At 47.8% G+C, this 21,649-nt stretch overlaps 1 protein-coding gene and 1 long non-coding RNA gene across 3 annotated transcripts; one reads left to right on the top strand and one right to left on the bottom strand.

Annotated features, from left to right (window-relative positions):
* The first annotated feature begins 9,513 nt into the window (after window positions 1-9,513).
* LOC112936906 (uncharacterized) lies at window positions 9,514-10,597 on the top strand. Its single transcript, XM_026021383.1, has 2 exons — window positions 9,514-10,447; window positions 10,494-10,597. Exons 1-2 carry the CDS (start codon window positions 9,514-9,516, stop codon window positions 10,595-10,597), a joined length of 1,038 nt encoding a protein of 345 aa, XP_025877168.1.
* A 6,902-nt stretch (window positions 10,598-17,499) lies between these two features.
* LOC107279514 (uncharacterized) lies at window positions 17,500-20,925 on the bottom strand. 2 transcript variants are annotated; one of them, XR_010737423.1, is made up of 5 exons: window positions 20,784-20,925; window positions 20,580-20,662; window positions 19,076-19,187; window positions 18,672-18,766; window positions 17,500-17,667 (listed from the first exon to the last, which is right to left on the bottom strand). It is a non-coding gene; the product is annotated as an uncharacterized lncRNA (long non-coding RNA). The 2 variants fall into 2 exon arrangements; XR_001541397.3 differs by lacking the exon at window positions 19,076-19,187.
* Between the last annotated feature and the right edge of the window lie 724 nt (window positions 20,926-21,649).

Genomic DNA, 21,649 nt, shown 5'->3' with positions numbered 1-21,649 from the left:
CGCCCGTTGCTTCCCGCGCGCGCGTGCCGTGGTGGCCGACCGCCTGGTCGCCGCCGCCGTCAGCCTCTGCCGCGCCTGCCCGCGCCTGCCGCCCGTGTCGTCGCGCCGCTCCAAACCGCCCCGCCGTCATCGCCGTCGTCATAGCCCGGCCCCCGCCACTCCGCGCGCAAGCCGCCAAGGGACGGAGGCAGAGCCCTCCTCCCTCTGCCGCGACGCCCCCGCTCCCCTCCTCCTTTTCCCAAAGAAGAAAGGGGCGAGCCCCCTTTCTCTCCCTCCTTTTTCCCTTTTTTTTTCTCCCACCGGCGTCATCCTCCCTCCGCCTTGTCGCCGTTTGGACGCGAGCGCCGAGCACCAGCTCACGCCTTGACCGCCCAAGTCGGTTCCAAACCGACATTGCCGCCCTTAAAGCCCCGGGCGCCCTCCCCCTCTTCGCCTCCACGCCATTGCCGCCGCCTCCCGTGCTCTGTTCGCCGTCGCCGTTCGTCGTTGCGCGTGTCGGAGGAGCCGGTGCGTTCGTGGACGCGGAAGGGGACTCCGGGCGCTCGTCTTCCTCCTCTTCCCCGGCCCGAGGCCGGAGAGATTACTCCCGCGCCGTCAGCCTCTCGTCACTGCGCCTGCCCGCACGGTAGTGCATCTTCCCGTTCTCCCTCCTCGTTCCATCTCCTCCCCTTAGACTCGGGTAGTAGCACGAGTAGCCTCCCCGTAGCTAGCCGGCGCCGCCCCGACCGTTGCCGTCGCTCGCCGTGTACTCGCCGCCGTCGCCGCCCGAGCTCCGTAGCACCCACTCGTCGCCGGCCTCGCTCGGCGTAGCTCCGCCCAATCCGACGCTAGCAACGGATTCCCGTAGCCACGTAGATGCTCTCACCACCGGGAATTGGCCCCTCGTGACCTCGTCGCCGTTTCCCCCTTCTCCCGCCGCCGGTTGCCGCCGCCGCGATTCGCCGCCGTCAAGCTCCCTCCGGCGAATCCGAGCCGTTGGCTCGTCTCCCCTCGTCTCGTGCAACCACCCGGTGTGCTCGCTTTCGCCTGTATCGCCGTGGTTCGCTCCACCGCTCGCCGCTGTCGTCCGCCGTCCGTTCCGGCCGGTGTCGTCGTCTACCTCCTGCCGGCCCGCGTGGCAGCCACGTAGGCGCCACGTCGGCGCCAGCTCGGCCAAGACCGGGTCGAGCCGACCCCGGTCAGCCCCTCCCCATGCGCGCGTTCCACCGCGAGCCGTGAGGCTGCGCGTGGGCCCGCCGCATCCGCGTCCACCGCGAACCACGCGCATGCACCGCGTCCCTCCCCTGCCCGCGCGCGTACGCCGCGTGCTCGCTCCGCACGGTGAGCCGTGTCACCGACAAGCGGGTCCCACCCGGGACCGCGCACGGTGAGCCCGGTCCACCGGTTCTCTCTCTCCTCCCTCCCGCGCGCGCGCGTCTTGGGCCGCCTTGGGCCGGCCGGCCCATTTAGCTCGGCCGGTCCGCTCCATTTCCCTTGGGCCGCGCCCTAGCCGCCCGAGGAAAGTCTATATTCCCTCCCTCTTTTCTTTACTTTTCTTTTTCTTTTCCAAAAAGGATTTAATTAAATCCTTTTCCTTTAGACCAAAAATCCAATAATCTTAGAAATTCAATATCTTCCCAACCGTAAATCCGTTTGACTCCGTTCAACTTCCAAAATTTCTCAAATCTCGAGATCTATCTAATGGCACGCTTAGAGGTCATTAATAGGGCTTTATTTTCACCGTTTGTTGAGTTGTCCCGTTTCGCGTGTAGTTTCGGAGCCCGAAGACCCGCAGTGCGAGGATTTCGAGGATCAAGCTCCAGATCTCGAGCAAGGCAAGCCACCTTTGAACATCTTGAGCCTATATTTGAAATTTAGTTATGTTGCTTGAAAAATATTATGCATTGATAGGATCGCACTTAATCTGTTGTCCCGTCTGCAAGGCAGATTGGCGGACCTACCTAATTTGTTGCATTTGATCCTTCCTTTGATAATTGTTATATCGTGTCCCCTTGTAACCATCTAGTTGCGTCTCGATATTCGTGCACCCTGTGCGAGTATCGACGGACGCCTTCAAACTTAAAATCTGAAAAACTTCTTGGGTAAAACTTGGGTTTTACAAAAGACTTGGAAAACCCGACACCTGGGTCGGTGCTTGCGAACTAAATGAATTTCCAAAACCGCGGACCGGGGGACGTACCGGGTGTACGGTTTCCCGCTCTCGCACTTAAGGACCGTTTCCTTGGAATTTCATCCAAACATAAGACAAGTATGACCACATGGGTGGAATGGGACACCCCTGGCTGAGTAACTAGCTTATCAGGGGAGCCTTGATGCCGAGAGACATGTGGATTCACCGGGGTGGTGTCGGGGAGGACCCCTGGGCTTCCTGGCACAGTATGGTCTGGGACCTAACCTGTTGTTGGTCTGGGACCCCTCTCGTCGGCATATGGTAAACCTGTGTCGGCTTTCGAAATGCCTTGTCATGAAAGCTTGGAGGTCTCCCGACGTGGCTGATCCCCACGGGCTGGGTGATCCGGGTTAGTAATGTCGTGTGGGTAAAGTGTACCCCCTCTACAGAGGTTAACAAACTGTTCGAACAGCCGTGCCCACGGTCATGGGCGGATGTGAGGTGATTCCTAGCGTAGTTTTGTTTGACTACTGCCTTGTGAGATTGCTGTTGTTGAAAGGGGTTCGATGTTTGAAAAATCTGCTGCTGATGGGATCAGCTAGGCCCAGGTGGCCGTTTGAAAGTTGTTGGCCCGGGTGGCCGTTTGAAAGTTGTTGGCCGGGTGCCAATCTTGAACAATTCTAAAGACTGATACATTGCACATACTCCGACCGGACGAGACGCACTGTCTCATCCGTGTCGTTTGAGAAGCACTCACTTAGTTGTTTTTAGAAAAGAGTTCAAATAAAATCAATTGCAAAAATAACAGCCTTTCCTTGAAGCCTGCATTAAACACTTATTTCCCATGGCTTGCTGAGTACTCCCGTACTCACCCTTGCTCTATATAAATAATCCCCCCCAGTTGCTGAAGAAGATGAAGCGGATCCTACTGATGAGGAGTTCTTCCAGGAGCAAGCCGGCTACGATGAGTTTTAGGGTTTCGGCCTAGTTCCCAAGTCGCGCCTGTGTTGTTTGGTCCAAGTCCTGGCTTCCGTTTCCCTTTTGTAATGCAGTTGTGAGCTCGGGATCTGTCCGCAGCCCAACATGACTGTACCTCTACTCTATAATAAAGAGACCTCTGTTGCTGTGATAATCCGTCTTCCTGTGATACCAGCACTGTTTCCTGGGACTGGTATCGATTAACAGGTTAATTTGGAGCGTCACGGGCTAGTTCCGGTCGGTACTAGTTCGGGGCGTGACAAGTATGGTCTGGGACCTAACCTGTTGTTGGTTTGGGACCCCTCTCGTTGGCATATGGAAACCCTGTGTCGGCTTTAGAAATGCCTTGTCGTGAAAGCCTCAAAGTCGCCAGACGTGGCTGTTCTGCACAGGCTGGGTGACCCAGGTTAGTAACGTCGTGTGGGTAAAGTGTACCCCCTCTGCAGAGGTTATCAAACTGTTCGAACAGTCGTGCCCATGGTCATGGGCGGATGTGAGTTGATTCCTTAGCGTAGTTTTTGTTTTACCCTGTTTTATGAAAAGGTGTTAAGGTTTGGGAAACCTAATGCTTGGGAAGCATTTAGCTGTCCGGGGGACAGCGGGACCGGGAGTCCCTGGAAGTGATTGGTCGTTTGGGGACCACTATTATCGGGAAGTTTGGAAAATTGGTTTGGTTTGGGAAAACCAAATTTGAAGCCAACTCTAGGAGTTGTGCAAATCTTGATAAATAAATTTGTTACTTCTCACCTCCCGACCGAGCTGAGACTTGTCTCGCTCTGGTTGTGGAAAGCACACACTTAGATTGTTGAAAACTTGAAAACAAAACTGTTTGCAAAATAACAGCCTTCCCTTGAAGCTTGCATTAACCACCTAAGTTCCCCTGGCTTGCTGAGTACGTAAGTACTCACCCTTGCTCTCTATATAAATATAGTTCTGCCAGCTCCAAAGATGAAGTTGAAGTGAAGTGAAGATTAGGGTTTCGTCCTAGTTCCCTGCCGTTGCCTGTGGCGTTTGGTGTTAGTCCGTTGGTTGGTTCTGCTGCTGCTGCTGTTGTTGGTGTTTGCCTTGTCCGTGTCGCCGGTTGCATTCTCAGGCTGTCTGAGCTGCAACCTAAGTTAAGGTAAATAAGTCCTCTATTAATTATAAGGATTTGCAATGATTCATGTTTGTCACCGTGGGTACCAGCGCTATGTCCTAGGACTGGTACTGAGATCGCGGTTTCGTAGGACGCGGTTCACGCCGTTTTCCTACGACACGCTCCTGTCAGGTGCCGTTGTACGGTGGTGCCAGATTGGGGTGTGACAGCTCACTCTTCCTAGCAAGATCTCCAGCTACTTCACTTTTGATGATCCAAGTTATTGTAGCAATGCTGCGACATCATCAGAGCCACATGTGGTTGATCATGATACTGTCATCGATGAGTCGGTGCGATCTTCTTCCGAGTCATCTGCTGGTGGCAAACATCTGATCAGAGTGTCAGGAGTGGCTTCCCCTGATGAGATCTTTGCTGCACTGGAATAGATACCGGAGTTGTCTCGTGATGATTTGCTCAGAGCGTATAGCTTGCTTTGTTCTGACAATGGTGGCCGTCGATTCAAATCTCTTTTAGGGCTCCCAATGACCCTGAGGAAGCCATGGCTGTTGATGGAAATCAAGGCCAGTGAAGCTCGTTCTGTTTGGTGTGCATGCAGAGCAGAGCTACAAAATGTATGAAATACTAGTGTTTCCAGCTGTTTGATTGTTCTGAATTATTGTACTATTGCTGCTTGTTAAGAAGAGGACTCTAGTACTCTAATAGTCTACTACTATCCCCATCCCAAAATAAATTTACTTTTAGACGTAAATTTGGACATAGCCTCGTGTCTAAATTCAAGGGTTGTCAATTTCGGTTCGAAATTTCGCCCCCCAGCAAGCAATTATGTCAACCGAAATTTCCAAATTTAACCAAATTTTTGAGAATTTGTTTTTTATGCAAATTAAATTATTTTCAAATAAGCATGTACATGGGCACATGGATATCGTACCCATTAAAATATTTATTTTTGGTTGAATAAGAGAGAAAAACAGTTCTAAATATATGCCCGTAGTTCTAAATACAAATAGAAAAGAAAATTTTCTATTTGTATTTGTATTTTTTAACCCAAAACTGTGGGACCCAACTAACGGCCTTAAAAGTGAGGGCAAACGGTGGGTTCGTTTTCAAAAAGATGGGGCAAAATTGTAAACCCTAAAAAGTAGGATAAAACAACATTTGGGGTTCGAAGTAAGGGCATGCATGCACTTGTCCCATTTTTAATTGGTGCTATTTAATGATTCATTTATTAAATGGTGCCTTTTATATTAGATTAGCGTAAATCCATAGAAGGAATGTGACGTTTTGGATGAACTGTCAGAGAGAAAAAGAGAGGATAACAAGGGAAGAGGGTGGCTTGGCTGGTCTGTTGAGGTTATAGAGGACTAAATAGGCCGCCTGGGCATGACCCAGCCTAAGCACGACCAAGGCTGCGGTTGGCAGCCATGCCCGCTCACGGGCTTCACTTATGGCCCAATAAGACTTAGACCATGTTGTGTCAGCCCAAAGTCACGACCAAATTATTATGCTCGTCCTTAGAATATATTTACTTTGCTTCTCTTTTCTTTTCGGGTCGTGTCTTATATTGGTAGAATAACTTACTAATGATATGTTCCATATAAATCTATCTTGCTAAAAAAAATTTCAATTTCCCCTCTTAGAGTGCTCTACCGTCGGCCACCGGAGAACAGGTCAATTAAGGCAAGGGGAAAGAATTCAAATTATTTAATCCTAAATAAAAAGAAAATTTAAATTGCTCTTATGAAAGACATGTAGGAGTACGTACAACGAGGCGGATTCCTATTATACGATTCATTAGTTTGTTTCATAATCAAACTCTTCTATATAGTCAAACACCTTCTTCTTTTTTTTCGTAAACCGAGGAACCGATCTCTCCGCTTACGTTACGAGACAGATCAAATCGTTTGTTCCGGCCTCTCACCGGCGGCCCATGGAAACCCAACGGACGGCGGACCAAGGCGGCAACGGCGGCGCCGGCGCCGGCGGCTACCCACGGTGGGTGATACTCTGCCGCTACGGCGAGTACCAGGGCTACGAGCGCGACGACTCCTTCCCGCCCTTCTCCACACCGGACGCCAAGACCGAGGCGGCCTCCGTCTTCTCCTCCGGCGGCCACCACGTCCTCGTCTCCCTCTGCCTCGACGCGCCACCGGCGTCGTCGCGCGTATGCTTCGACTTCTTCCCGCGCATCGGCGGGGGGCGGGGCGCCAGCCTGGCCGTCGTGGCTGCCCATGGCGACTCCGTGCTCGTCCGGTTGAGTTACCAAGGAGAAGGATACCGGTACGGCGACGACGGCGTGCTCGACTACTTCGTCTACAACGCCGGCTCCGCCGCCGCAGACCCGCCACGGCCGCCGTCGCTGTCGCTGCTCCCTGCCTACGTCACCACCGACGCGGATGAAGAAGAGAGTGAAACCTGGCGGCCGCGCCACGATCTGGATGAAAGGACCACCGGCCTCCTGCGCCGCGGCGAAGACGACATGGTGGTGGTGGATCTCGCCGTGATGGAGGAGGGCGACGAGCTGGAGGAGGCCGAGCTCCTCGTTCTCCGCTCCGGCGAGTGGACCGTCACACGGGCGCCGGTCGTCCACTTCGACGGTAGAGCCGAGAAGCTGCCGTCGTGGATCACCGACATGGCCGTCCCCGTCGGCGAGCGGCGGATGTGCTGGGCCGACCTGTACCGCGGCATCATCCTCTGCGACGTCGACGACGTGTTCGACCAGAATCCGCAGCTGCGGTTCGTGCCACTTCCCCCCGAGGCCCTCACCGATGAATCCAACGACGACGACGACGACTACGACGACCACACGCGGAAATACGTCATCGCAGAGCGAAGCGTCTGCGTCACCGGCGGCGGCGCCGCGCTGAAGTTCATCGACGTCATCCCCCGCTGCTGCTGCGGCCGCCCCGGCCCGACCTACTGCGGCCATTCTACCGGTGCCTTCATCATCAAGACCTGGATACTCAGGGTAGACGACGGCAGCGGCGACATGGCCTGGACCATGGACGCCATGGTCGACGCCAGCGAGCTCTGGTCATCCCACGCCTACGCCGGCCTCCCACACGCCATTCCAGAACACCCCATCGTGAGCATAGACGATCCCCACCTCATCAGCTTCATGGTGGATGAGCGAGAATCCGAGGGGAGATATTGCCGCATCAAAGAAACATGGATGATCCTCTTCGACACAAGGAGCAAGACACTCTTGTCAGCGATCTCCTGCAGCCATGGACGCAATTTCCTTCCTAGCAAGGTCTCCAGCTACTTCACTTCCTCCAATGGAAGCTGCAGCAATGGCGGAGCGATGTCAGAGCCAGCTGTGATCATCGACAAGGCGCCAACACATGATGCCATCATCGGTGATTCAGTGCGAATTTCATGTGAGTCATCTGGTGCTAAACATTTCAGAGTGTCAGGATCAGTAGCTTCTCCTGATGAGATCTTTGCTGCCCTGGAAGAGATACCGGAGTTGTCTCGTCATGATTTGCTAAGAGCTTATAGCATGCTTTGTCATGATAATGGCCGCCGATTCAAATCTCTTTTGGGGCTTCCGATGAGCCTGAGGAAGACTTGGTTGTTGATGGAAATTCAGACGTGCGAAGATTGCGCTGTCTGCTGTGGTTGCATGACAGACTTGCAAAATGCATGAAATACTTTGTTGTAAACTTGCTTTGGTATTGATAGTATACATGTGCTTACTGCTTAACAGTCGGATTGTGCTTAATTGTACAATTGCTTGGGTACTTTAGGTTTTTTTTTTCAATGATCATAAACGATTTGGTACCATGAGGTACCGGCACCTTGAGATACTTTTTTTTTGACTTGAGCAAATCTCTAAGGGCATCACCAATGTATATGGTAAAGTGATCCATATAGATGGGACCCGCATAAATAGTTTATCCTTATGGCAATCTCCATAACGTATACAGATACAAGGTATCATTAGGAGAAGAGAGAGGAGATAGATAATATAATTTATTTCATATGGGTAGTCCATATGCATATGGGTATCTTTTGCTATTTTTTCTATATGGACTAGTTGCACAATGGTAATAGGTGGCTGAATGGAATATTATATTGCTTATGTACTACTTTTACACCACATTGTGGATGCCCTAATCCATAACATGTGGCGCATATGTCCCGATTAATTTAAAAACAATCCATATGGAGCTTTTCCCATCCATCCAAACATCCATAGAAGGCTAAAGGTAAAAAAAGGGCACCTATAAGGAGACTGGATTTTAAACTTTTGAGGGAATGTCCCCTCGTTATTTGCATGTCACTTAAATATTTAGGAAAAAAAATTAAGAAGATGTATCAATATATGATATATCACTCCAAAAAAATACAAATTAAAATTTAACTTTTACATATCGCAAAGAAAAAAAAGCAAATTTGACTAGCTGTAGTTTAATTTGCATTTTGTTGCAATATGTAAAAAATTAATTTGAACTTGCATGTTTATGGAGTGATATACCGCATATTAATATATTTTTTCAATTTTTCTCATAACCATTTGAGTGATGTAAACAACGAGAGAATATCCCATCGAGAGTTTAGAGTAGTTTCCTTATATATAAGTATCAATATGTGCTGGTCCTCCATAAAAACATATATTCCATCCGTCCCAAAATATAAGCATTTTTAACATAGTGACAAGTCAAACAGTTTTAACTTTGACTATTAATAGAAAGAAAAAAAGATCAACCATGTAAAATTGATGTTACTAGCTAGATTTATCATTACACAAACTATAATAACATGCAACTCTTTTTATTCAAAACGTCTTACTTTTATATATCGTTGACCAAAATAGCATCTCGGAGATCGTGTTAGAATCCAAAAATACTTATATTTTAGGACGGATGGAGTAGTATTTTCTTTAAGATAAACCAACATTATAACAAACTAATTTATAGGTGTCGTGTCGTTTTTTTAAAAAACTTGTACTCGTAAACCGCAAAGCCGAGTCTGAGCCGGGCCTCATCTGTGAACGTGATTAGCTGATCTTTGCTGACAAGCTAGAGAAACTAATTGACGGCCGGACTATCCGTGATTAGCTCGTTTACACTATTTGTGAGGGCATTTCTGTTTCTGCAAGATCAGCTTACGATCCAGCTGATCCTTCTCCCTATTATTCAGATTATTTCCCCCCATAATATCGATCCGTAATTAAGTCAGCAATTAGTAGTTTTTTTTCATTGATGATCTGCAAGTCATACACGAGGTTATATTTGCAATTTAAAGAAGATTACTGTCCATTATATATGGCCTCAGATTTTGTGTCACCCTAAGCTTCCACCAGTCGCCGCCGCCATCGCCGCCGACCATGGAAACCCAACCGACGCCGGCGACTCTCCGACGCGTCGGCTGCTACGACCCACGGTGGGCTTTACTCGAGCGCGACGTCCGACGCAAGCACAAGAAAGGTAGCGATGATCAGGGAGACCGGGACGACTCCTCCAACCCCTGCTCCGCCGCCGGCGGCAGCTGCGCCGAGACCGAGGCGAGCTGCCGCAACTCCGCCGGCCATGTCGTCCGCCTCTCCCTGTGCCGCGAGGCGCCCCCGGCGTCGTCGCGCATGTGGTACACCTCCTCCCCGAGCCACGACGAAGGAGGAGGGCCCCTGGTGTGCGTCGTCGCCGCCCACCGCGACTCCGTGCTCCTCCAGATGCACTATAAAAACGAAGCGCGCCGCGGCGGCGAGTACGGCCTCTATCACTTCGTCTACAGCGCCGGCGATGCCGCCGCCGGTGACCCGCCATCGTTGTCGCTGCTCCCAATTCACTGGGTTCACTACGGGTTGAGTGACAGGACGCCGAACCGGCTGGACGACGCTAGAACCGGCCTCCTGCGCCGCCGCCGCCGCCGCTGCGGCGACAACGACCTTGTGGTGTCGAAGCTCACCGTGACGGAGGGCGACGACGGAGTGGACGCCGAGCTCCTCGTGTTTCGTTCCGGCGAGTGGAGCGTCACGCCGGCGGAGATCATCCACGACGACGGCAAGGCCGACGAGCTATTCCATTGGAAGACCGACATGGTCGTCCCCGTCGGCGACCGGCGGCTGTGCTGGGTCGACCTGTATCGCGGCATCATCCTCTGCGACATGTTCGACGACGATGAGCCTCTCCGGCCGCGGTACGTGTCACTTCCCGTCGAGCCCCCCGCCGGTGAATTCGACGACGACGACTACGGCTACCGCTACTACGAGTACGAGAGCGGCGGCGGCCGCGGCCGCAACCCTCGGCTTTGCCTGATGAAAGATCGAACCGTCTGCGCCACCAACGGCGGCGGCGGCGGCGGCGACACGCTCAAGTTCGTCGACATCTTCCCCCGCTGCTGCTGCGGAGGCCCCGGCGTCACCACCTGCGACCATTCCAGCTCCGCCTTCGTCATCAACACCTGGACACTGAGGACGAGCGACATGACATGGACCATGGACGCCATCGTCGACGCCACCGAGCTCTGGTCCCTCTCCCTCCACGCCGACGCCGGCATCCCACCACACAAAAGACCGTACTACCCCGTCGTGAGTACACGCGACTCTCACATCATCTGCTTCCTGGTTTACGACCACGATTACTGCGTGAAAGAGAAATTTTGGAAGATCATGCTTGACACGACGAACAAGACGCTGCCATCAGTCTTTGCCTACAAAAATCAGTCTTCGCCATGTTTACGGTGCATTCCCAGCGAGATCTCCGGTTACCTCCTCACTTCATGCAGCAGCGATTCAACAAAGCCGGCAGCCATCGTCGTCGACGTACTACCTGCAGCTGCAGCGACGACGACGACGACGACTGCCGTCATCAGTAAGAAATCACATGAACTGTCCACCAATGTGTCAGAGATGGCTTCTCCTGAGGAGATCTTGGCTGCTCTTGAAGAGATACCTGATTTGGGATGTGACGATTTGCTCGAGGCGTATAGCCTTCTTATTAACGATGGCAGTGGACGCCGATTCAGGTCTCTCTTGGTGCTGCCAATGGGTCTCAGGAAGAAATGGCTGCTGATTGAAGTGAAGAATAGCCAGGCTTGTTCCATCTGCTCCGCATGCACAACCCAACCCACAACATGGATGGGGGCTGAAGCTGAACTCCAAGGCTCTGATGTGCTGAGCAAACATCTCTCTCGAGTTTTATGAAGACTGTACTTGATCTAAATTTGCAAGAAAAAGGGGCAAAAGTGTGTGCATGAAATTGCTGCTGGACTACATGTCTTCATCTCCTTAAATTTCATGAAATTTGCTTTTGTTTTATTGTTCCTTTAGATCGATGCAATGTGGTTAAGTGCCTGCTCTTGTATTTGTGCTAGTGGTGGGAACTGGGGATGGCATCATTTTTAGCATAAATTAGATGAGAGGAACGTCCTGGCGCCGTAAAACTTTTGATGTTTCGTTTGAACTCTGTAGTTTTGTTCTCTAATGGAAACGGAGAGGCTTTAATTACCTCTTTCTCTGAAAAACTAAACATGTACATCGATCAAAGGTTTAGAATTTAATTTTTATTTAAAATATAGGTGCCATATATTTTAGTACGAAGGAATATATTACACTGCATTTTTATTGTTTTCTGTAATGGCATATACCACCATCTAGCTAATGTATTTTGCCAGCACGAGAGATATCTCCTGGAGTTAAACGTAACGTATGGTAATTTCTAGTAGACATATTTTTTTGTAGTTTTGTTATCTCAAGGATATTGCCGTGTCAGCTACAAACTCAAGCAGGTAATTTTTTTTTCAAAAAAAAAAAGAAAAAAGACACAAGCTGATCCACTCATCAGGTTTATTGCCACACCCTGCCTTAGCACCACCTAACAATGACACCGGAGAGGGTGCGCCACAGGAAATCGGTGTGAACCGACTCCCACAGAACCACGATGTCGATAGGCACAAGCACTAGTTTCGGCAGTACTGAGATGCATCATTCCAATAAATAAACTATATCTTTTGGAAGTCACATATTCGGAACATGACTGCAAGCTCTATAATCGATAATTAGAGAAGTAGCAGCGAAACTTAGCGCAACTAGACCTAATCCACAAGCAAAGATTTAGTATTAGGAAGGAAACCCTAACCTTCAACTTTACTTTTGTCTTCCCAGGGGAGGGGGAAAACTACAATGGGTGGTTACATGCGAGTATGTCGGCTTCAAAGGATTGATGGGTTTGTTTCGGAGACTTTTGAAAACATTTTCGAAACACTAATTTTGGATCGAGGTGATTGGTAACTCCGTTAACACCGCAAATCATTAGATGAGTTTCACGGAATGCAGAAGGGAGCATAAGGAAATAGATTTTGTAGGGAAGTAGGACATAAAGTGTTTATCTATGCCAAGAAAAGGCCATTTGAAGCCGGCCCAGAGAGAAAAAAATGGAAAAAGAGTGTCCTTTTATTCTCCCAAAAAAGGCGATCAAGTTTGAGAAGGAGATAGATAAGTTCCTTGTGGTCAAAGCTTCGGAAAACCTCATGGCGGCCGGCCGACGTGGAGTGGGAACTTCACTACTACTGTTAGCCAAAAAGACGCCAACAGAAATACTATAATTACATTCAATCGCTATTTTTTTTTACAGTGAAACCAATGTGGTGCGGATAGCCTGATGTATAGATGGCCAAAGGGCCCGCCTGGCACAGCCCTGCCCAGGCACGGCTGGGCACGGCCCAGAAGCCATCGGGCCGGCACGGCCCGATAGGCACTTCGTGCCAGCCCATGGGATGCACCTCCCGCCCAGGCACGGCCCGACGTGCCATGCCGGCCTGAAGGCATGGGTGGCCCATCGTTCCTTTTTTAAAATAAGTCTAATTTTCTTCCCTCCTCTTTGGGCTATTTCATATTTATAGCTAAAATAAGTCTATTTTCCGTCCCTCCTCTTTGGTCTGACATATGCATAGCTAAAATAAGTCTATTTCCGTCCCTCCTCTTCGGCTGACATATGTATAGATAAAAAAAAGTCTATTTTAGATCCCTATTCTTTCATCCATGGAATATAATATGTCTATTTTTACTCCCCTATTTTTTGTGTATTGGGCCTAGCTGCCGGCCCATCGTGCCGGGCCGGCCCAACGTGCCGGTGGAGGGGCCCAGGCACGGCTCGGTGGTCAGGCCGGGCTAGCACGGCTCGACCTCCGTCGGGCCGTGCCGTGCTTGGGCCGGGCCAAAATGCCGTGCCATGGGTTGGGCCATCGGGCCTCGGGCCTTTTGGCCATTTATAGCCTGACGGCAACAATTTTTTTTTTTTTTGAGAAACTGACGGCAACAATATGAATGAGTGAGGAGAGTGGATTCTAATCTCGAGGGAATATCCTCTCGTTATTTGCATATCATTCAAATGGGTTATGATTTTTGTTAAAAAAAATCAAAAAATAGATTAATATATGATAAATCACTCAACGGCAATGTATTTAACCTAACATATTTGATCGGTCCAAAATCAAATCTGTACGGCAAAAGCCAAAGGTGAAAAAATCGTTTTTAAAAAATCACAAGATAGATATGTAGCAAATTTGTGCTCTAAATAGGTGTTTGGATCGTTAGTTTTCATAATAAAATTCATTGGGGATTGGATAAAAAAAAGAAAATAAAAGTCCTCCACAACCCACACAAAAAAAAAAAATCGACACAATTAACAGTAAATTCGGGCTAGAGTGTTTTTGATGACACGATAGGATCTCTAACGATAAACGTGACGGTTATTTATACCCTGTTAAATCTTAACAGAAAACACAGACATACATTCATCTGTTACGATCTTTTATATAACTCCGATAACTAGAGCCAACCGCAAGGCGCAAGCAACTAATCACCGGCGACGTTGATGGCCACCGCCGGCGGCGGCAGTTACCCGCGGTGGGTGATGCTTGAGCACAAAGGTCACAACGTGAGGAGCTTGAGGAAGCACTCCGCCGCCGGCTACACCGGCGACCCCAAGACGGCGGCGAGCGCCTGCACCTTCTCCGGCGGCCCGTGCGTCCGCGTCTCGTTCTGCCTCGAGCCGCCACCGGCGGCGTCGCGGATGTTCTTCGACTTGGAGCAAAAAGATCTAGATGCCTCCATGTTTGTCGCCGCTGCCCACGGCGACTCCGTGCTCATCAAGATGGAATACTACGACGAGCATAACGCCGACGACGCGCTCGATTACTTGATTACTTCGTCTACAACGCCGGCGACGCCGCGCGGCCGCCGTCGTTGACGCTGCTGCCTCACAACTATGTCGATGCGACAGAGCAGGACGAGCCAAATCCAGACATGGATGTACGTGCCACCGGCATCCTGCGCCGTGGCGACGACGAGCTCGTGGTGGCGGAGCTCATCACCAAGGGGAGCGACGACGACATGCCGCCGAACGAGGCCAAACTCCTCCTCCTCCGCTCCGGCGAGTGGAGCCTCAAGCGGGCACCGATCATCCACCGCGACGACAGCGGCGGCTAGGGCGCTGAGCTGTCAGCGTGGGAAACCGACATGGTCGTCCCCGTCGGCGACCGGCGGCTGTGCTGGGTCGACCTGCACCGTGGCATCATGCTCTGCAACCCGTTCGACGAGAGCCCCCGACTGCAGTACGTGTCGCTCCCCGTCGAGCCCCCCAAGAGCTTCGACGACGGCCGCAGGGACTCGCCGGCGACCAAACGAAGTGTGTGCGCCGCCGCCACCACCACCGGCGGCGGCCACGCAGATGCTAGGGAAATCATTTTGCTGCTTACATAATTTTGTGATGCAACAGGCATACTGATTCGATAAGTGTTCCATGGATTAGCCTAACAAACATCTGTTGATACATTGGCGCATTGCTAGCCTGTGGCTTACTTACTGCTACTCCTAGACAACAATGTAATGCCGTGATACGCATATACATATGCTGAGAAATACTCCGTATAAAAATGTTACCCCCAAACAGCCCATGGCGGCCAAGCCATGCGGCCAGCGTCCATGGAGCAAACACTGGACGCCGCGTCATCGTGGCGGAGGATTTGATTGATTCTTGTCGCCGCGTTCGGGCGTCACGCTAGTGCTGGCTGTGCTGCTGCTACCGGTTCGTTGGAGAGAGGAGACGAGCCACCGAGACGGAGCCCGAGGAGGAGGAGGCTCCCTGGCGCGTTCGCGGGTTCGGTAGAGATGATGATGGCGGAGGACGGCGTGCCGTTGGCCGAGTCCGAGTGGCTGCGTCGGTGGTGGCGGCGGGACTCTGGCCCGCTCGAACACCGGCCGGCTGGTCTTGTAGGCAGATGGCCTCCTATGCACGTATAGCAAAGGAGGAAAATGATGTAATCTTGCGCATTTGTCACATGTTTTTCATTCAGTTTGTTAGCTTTGGATTCTGCGGAATCATCTTGGGCAGACTGGATCTGGAGAGAATTTGATGGGCAATCTTTGATGAAAACCTTACCTCTGGGCCAGCACTGGAACTCTATGCAAAAACTCTTACCTGCCCTTCAAAATCTGACGAGAGTAAAGGTTGGAGATGGGCAGATGGCTCGAGGACTTCTTTCTGGCATGACCGTTGGCTAGGTATTCAGCAACTTGCAAACCTATTCCCGGCACTCTACTCGCACTCAACAAGCGGTCATGCAAATGTCAAAGAAGTGCTTAGCAGGGGAATCTTATCGTTTTTGGTACCAAGACTATCGCAAGCAGCCCAAGCTGATCTTCATAATTTAGAGAATATGCTTGCAGCTTGCTTTCTGAATGAGGAACCTGACATCAGGCAAAATGATCGTTCTGGCATTCTTACTTCCAAGCAGATATATGAGGCAAAATTCCCGGCAGAGTTTATCTCACCAAATTGGAAGATTATCTGGGCATGCAAAGCACCGTTGAAGGTAAAACTTTTCGCTTGGATGCTGATCCGAAATAGACTGTCCACAAAGTCAAATCTATTGAAGAAAAAGATTGTTCAGTCAGCAACTTGCGCGATTTGCAACTGTGCGGACGAGACGGCAAACCATTTATGCTTCTCTTGTCCTTTTGCTGTAAGGTTCTGGACTAAGTATTGGAATTCATCCCTCAATCCAAGACCTTCGACTTTTTTATCGGCTAAGTCCATCGCAGCTTCTGCCGGCCAAACACTTCCATGTATTCTACCTACTTTGCTTCTGGGTGCTGTGGAATCACAGGCATGATGTGGTTTTCAGAGGGCTTCAACCTTCTTTAGCTGCTTCCCTTTATCGTGCTGTTAGCGAAGCAGGTCTTTGGGCAGAATTGCTAGTGGTGCAGGATAGAACTGTAATAGATGTGTGGAAACAAATTTTCTCCTCCTGTCTTCAATCTCTCAATCTAGTGTAACAGAACTATATTCTCCCTATTATGAAATGACAATTCAGGTGGGGAATCTCTCCCCCCAGTGAGTTAGTCAAAAAAACGACTTGGTTGTTTCAGAACCGGTCATATAGCTTAGTTTTTCAGTTCTGTTTTCGTAGAAAACTAGTAAGGTGCCCGTGCATTGCAACGGGTAATTTTATTAAGTGAAAAGAAATTGAGTGAAAATTTGTTAAACTATCAGAAGCAATCTGTCAGCACGTACATTTGTAATATCTCCAAGCGGGGCTGCTCATATCCAAACAGATTAGAACGTATTTGGTACGAAACACCTAACAAATTTCTACATGTTACCATATTACACATCAACCTGAAACAGTTGAGGACACAGGAGTAGCCATTTTGGTCGTGGAATCTTGAGATCAATGATCTGAAAGAGTTGAATTAATTCAATAATAATAAGGTGTTGTGTTCAAAAAGTCCAAATTTTGATAACAATAGATGTGTTAATTTATAAAAACCTATTGATTCATCCTTCCTCCGCTTTCTGGAATCACGTCTCTTCTTGTTTCCATCTTCCTTTAGCTCTTTTGTCAATGATGCGTACCTCTCTCTAGCACGCTTCCTTTTTAGTTCAGCCGTACTGAGATTAGTAACATCTTCATGCATGTTGGGTGTACCGTACGACAATTCGGCTTTGTCTGTACATGGTAGCCGCACATGCCTAATGACAGAAGCGTTATTTTCATTGCCTGCACCACAAAATCAGAATGCTGATGTTAGCCTAAAACAAATATCTCATATATTAAAAAAAAAAGAAAGCCAATATAAGTATGATACCAAATCCAATAGTTGAGGCTCTCTGAATCTTAGATGTAGAGTTCTTGTTGATCTGTTGATAGTTCTCACGGTCTTTTGGAACATTGATTTCACTTTGGATAACCGCGGCATGCTTATTTGTCAACTTGGCATTAATCACATTAGTTATATCCACAAAAAGACCTAAAGGAAGAGTGTACGTAAAATTAGGAAGCAAAAATATATCAATTGAGCAATGGATATTACCATGGCTGGATGGATGAAACAATGACATGATCTTTTGGACGATATTGGTGCTGAACCGCCACCATTGTTATCCATTGCAGAACTAACTTGTTTAGAAGTTAACCGCAACTGTGGAAAATCATTGTTCGGTTTCAATTTAGTTCTTCACACCAAAACTGGCACCTAAAACTGAAAATCATACATCATGATGTGGGGATAATGACATGCAAAAGCTACCAGCAAAGTAGATGAGTAGACTGTACTGCAGAAAATGAAGAAAAAAACACATGGTGCATGTACTGAAATAGGTAAGATACATTGCAAGAATGCGGATTTCTGAACTTGAACTAATGTTCAGAATGTGGTTTTCAATACTACAAAATATTCAAGATACCATTCTTATAATAGTATTCAAATTTAATGTCCATGGTGTTGTGCAGCAAATTATAATGTTGTTTGAGTGTCCTTAGGCAAATTAGTGCAAGATTTGCAGATCCAAAAATGTAGAGGTTAAGAAGTGCAGGCCTTCAAGTTAGTAGTAGTAGATTGCATTCTGTATCTTTGCTACCTAACTAAATTGTACAGATAAACCCTATTCAGGGTAATAGGTTATTTCAGAAATACTTGCCGCAACCAAAATTGTAGTTACTCAATCCATGATGCTAGGATGCCTAGTGATGAAAGCAACACAGCATGCATGGATTGGGGATATAACATCAGAACTTCAAACTTATTACATTTTTTTTTTTAAAAAAAAGAAGAGCAGAGTCCAGATTTGAGCTGTTATCTGAACAACTCCACAAACCATACCAAATGTCAAGAATGGATTAAAAAAATTAAAAAAACCAGAGTTATTCAGATAAAGGGATGATGGTCTGGATAAAGGAAATGTCCTTCATTTTGTCATCATTTTATCAATTTTAGGTCATGTTCTCCAGGCAACTACACAACATTGTAGTGCTTCTATCCCGTTAGAATGGCTAACGGAGTAACAGTCTGAAACCCCTCTAACAACCAAACCACGATAAATTCTGAACCATGATATCTTAATAGATAAAGATTTGTGATGAACGAGAGCAATTGTTTTTATTCTAAATTCCAGCACATGCAAAAAAAAAACAGGAAAAATATTATCTTCTCATATCAACCACTCAAGGAAAACAGGGAAAAAAGAGAGAAGAAACTGCTTTTACCTTCAATTGAGGTAATGATGAACCAAGGATGTCGACCGGAAACAACAGGATATGGACACATGAGATCTCTGATCTGCGGGGTTATGCATGGCGATCTGCTGAACTTGCTCAAATTAGCGAAATTTCTGAGAATCGAAAAGAAGCTAAGACGTCTATTTTCAGTTATTTACTTAGAGGGTAGAAAAGGGGAATGTAAATAAAAATATATTAGCCTAAAACATTTCATCCCAAATAATACCACTGAATATTGTCTAGTAATTTGTTTTCTCATCCTTCTCCAATTCATGGCATTATTAAATGAAGTTTATCTTCCAAAAAAAATATTGATCAATGGTTAATTGGGCCAGCTTGTTAACATGAAATCAAGAATAAAATGATATGATTGGGCCAGCCTTAATACTTACCAAGAATAAATTGTTATGATTTGTGAAATGATCCATTTCCTATGACATTTCTCAAGAATACTAATCTACAATATGGCTGCCATTCCATGAAAGATTGGAAGTGAGGAAGCACCTAGAAAGAGAAAAACCAAATCATGGGACAAACTCTTAGTTCCAAAAATGCATGGTTGTACCTTCCTGATATATTTTTTTTGCAGGACTCTTAATAGGATTTGAACAATTGAAAAGCCATGCGTGTACAACAGGAAATGTAAATTCAGTATGAACCCCACAATAGATACAAAGGAAGAATCTGTACTACAGAAACACCTCTGAACTTTTTGAAGATACAAACGAAAATATGAATTCAGTACGAACTCAGTAATAGATCATAGGTTAGCTCTTGCAAAGTACAAGTACAAAGAAAAATCAAAGGAACAAAGATCCCTCTTGGAATTCAGAAGATCTACTCCTATATTCAGAATGACCAATAATAATTCAAAAGGTAGATGTCAGAATCAGCTTTTTGTACAATTTATAATAGGGGTAAATTTGCAATTGCCCCTTTATAATATCAGTAGGTTTCAATAATAAATTATGAAAAGAACATTTTTTTTTCAAACTAAACAGTAGACCACCATATTTTTATCCAAACTGAACAGTAGACCACCATATTTTTATCCAAACTGAACAGTAGACCACAATATTTCCATTTCATCTTTCCCCGGGACAGCATATGTTTCTTAAAGATGAAGTGATGAACCGACATTCATTTACACAAATCGCAGGTAAAATCTAACCCCGACACATTAACTTGCAAATAACTACAAAAGGTGCATGCATGCATGTAGATTTTACTCTAATCTAGACTACAAAAGTGTTGCATCTGCATTTTCTTTCTTAAAATGCTCTATTTTTCGCTGAAATAGTAGCCACTGGCAGTGAGGCATGTTATGTACACTCAGCCATCAATTTCAACCAGAAAATTATCTTTCTCACAAGTACATGGACTCAATTGTTACATAAAAAATACACAATTGACTGTACATTAACAGAATAGGATGGTACTTAATCATGCATAGGTGGTACAATAGCAAACAACAGAAACAGATCAATAATAACATAATTCTGACCCATATTCTTCTAAACTGTTTAACTCCCTTATAAAAGGAACAACATTGCAGGAAGAAAGTGACTCAAACTTTGAGCTATCATTGTGTTGTTATATTGTGATAGTATCTGTCCAGCCAGATGGTTTATATCGGGAACAAGATCTTCCTATTAAACTTTGAGGAAAAAAAATCATATATTGGTACACAGAAAGTTAAACAATTTAGAAGGCAAACACATAATACACAGATCCATGCTCACTTCAAATATGAATGAATAGAATTGCCCGCATAGCAAAACGATTCACAGAAAAAGGCATCCACCACAAGCTTTAATTTTCTATGTGGAGATATACATTCGAATGTGGCAAGGTTTAATTTTGTAATTCCACAACAAGCTACAGTTAGATGATCACCTTATTGATAAGCCCATCGTCGATCACAGAACCATTAATGCTCTTGAACAGCTCGAACAAAGCCTCCACCTCACTAACGCTAACTACACATCCAAGACAACTAATTCAGAATTTTCAGTACGCCCATCGAGATAATCAGACCGGCGGCCGGCGGGCTTCGTAAAGCTTTAGGCACATTACCTGAAAGGGTTTGAGGCACATTACCTGAAATCCGTCTTCGGTGGGCAGGGGGCGACGGGCGGATGGCTAGGGGAGGTTGGAAGGGGAGGCGGCCGGTGATGGTTAGGGGAGGGATGAGAGCGCGCGGAGGAGATTTGCGAGGGCGGCAGCGAGGGAGCGTCTGGAGAGTAGGCCGGCGGCCGTGGCTGCTGAGGAGGCGATGCGGCGGCGAGGTGAGGAGGCGACGCAGGGAGGAGGGCGAAGGTGGAGGATCAATCCGATGCGAGGTGGAGGCGCGGAGGAGATTGGAGAGGGCGGCGGCGATTGCAGGTCTGGAGAGGAGGCCGGCGGGCATGGCTGGTGAGGAGGCGACGAGACGGCGGGGCAAGGAGGCGACACAGGGAGGAGAGCGAAGGACGCGGCGTGGGGGAAGGAGGAGTGGGCGTGGGGAGGAGATCGATCCGAGAGAGGAGCGAGCGCGTGATGGGGAGAGGAGTGATCGCGTGATGGATAGGAGATGGACGATTGACGCCGTTGGATATGGCAATTGGATGGTTGAGATTACGCGTGTCTGTCAGACGCGTCTGCTATGTCAGGAATCAATACCACCACTACGGATTTTTTAAGTAGTAGAGAGATGGAGCCAGAATCGGAACGTGGGATGGTGCGGTCAGTAGTTTGATCCAATAAAATTGTGCATGTAACAACCTCCTAGAACCTAGATGGAGAGAAATAAAAAGAAGAAGAACACAGAAAATGCTGCAATTAGTTCGCAGCCAAAAAAAAACTCTGTTTTTGGCACTCTGTTTGTTGCTCTGCATTCTGCATTCAGTTAACTGTTTATCATCCGAAATATTCAGAGTTCTTCATATTAGCCACTAAAACTGTGAGTGAAAGAGAGGGAGTGATTT

The sequence above is a fragment of the Oryza sativa genome, chromosome 11 (assembly GCF_034140825.1).
Source record: "Oryza sativa Japonica Group chromosome 11, ASM3414082v1".
Classification (NCBI taxonomy): domain Eukaryota; kingdom Viridiplantae; phylum Streptophyta; class Magnoliopsida; order Poales; family Poaceae; genus Oryza; species Oryza sativa.
Note: the sequence above shows the minus strand (reverse complement) of the source record. Positions and strands in the feature narration are given on the sequence as shown.

Bases quoted from the DNA above. Each gene is read 5' to 3' on its own strand.
- LOC112936906 (XM_026021383.1), top strand. From the start codon at position 9,514: ATGGAAACCCAACCGACGCCGGCGACTCTCCGACGCGTCGGCTGCTAC. The intron at 10,448-10,493 runs ATCGAACCGTCT...CGGCGGCGACAC, and splicing joins TCGGCTTTGCCTGATGAAAG to GCTCAAGTTCGTCGACATCT.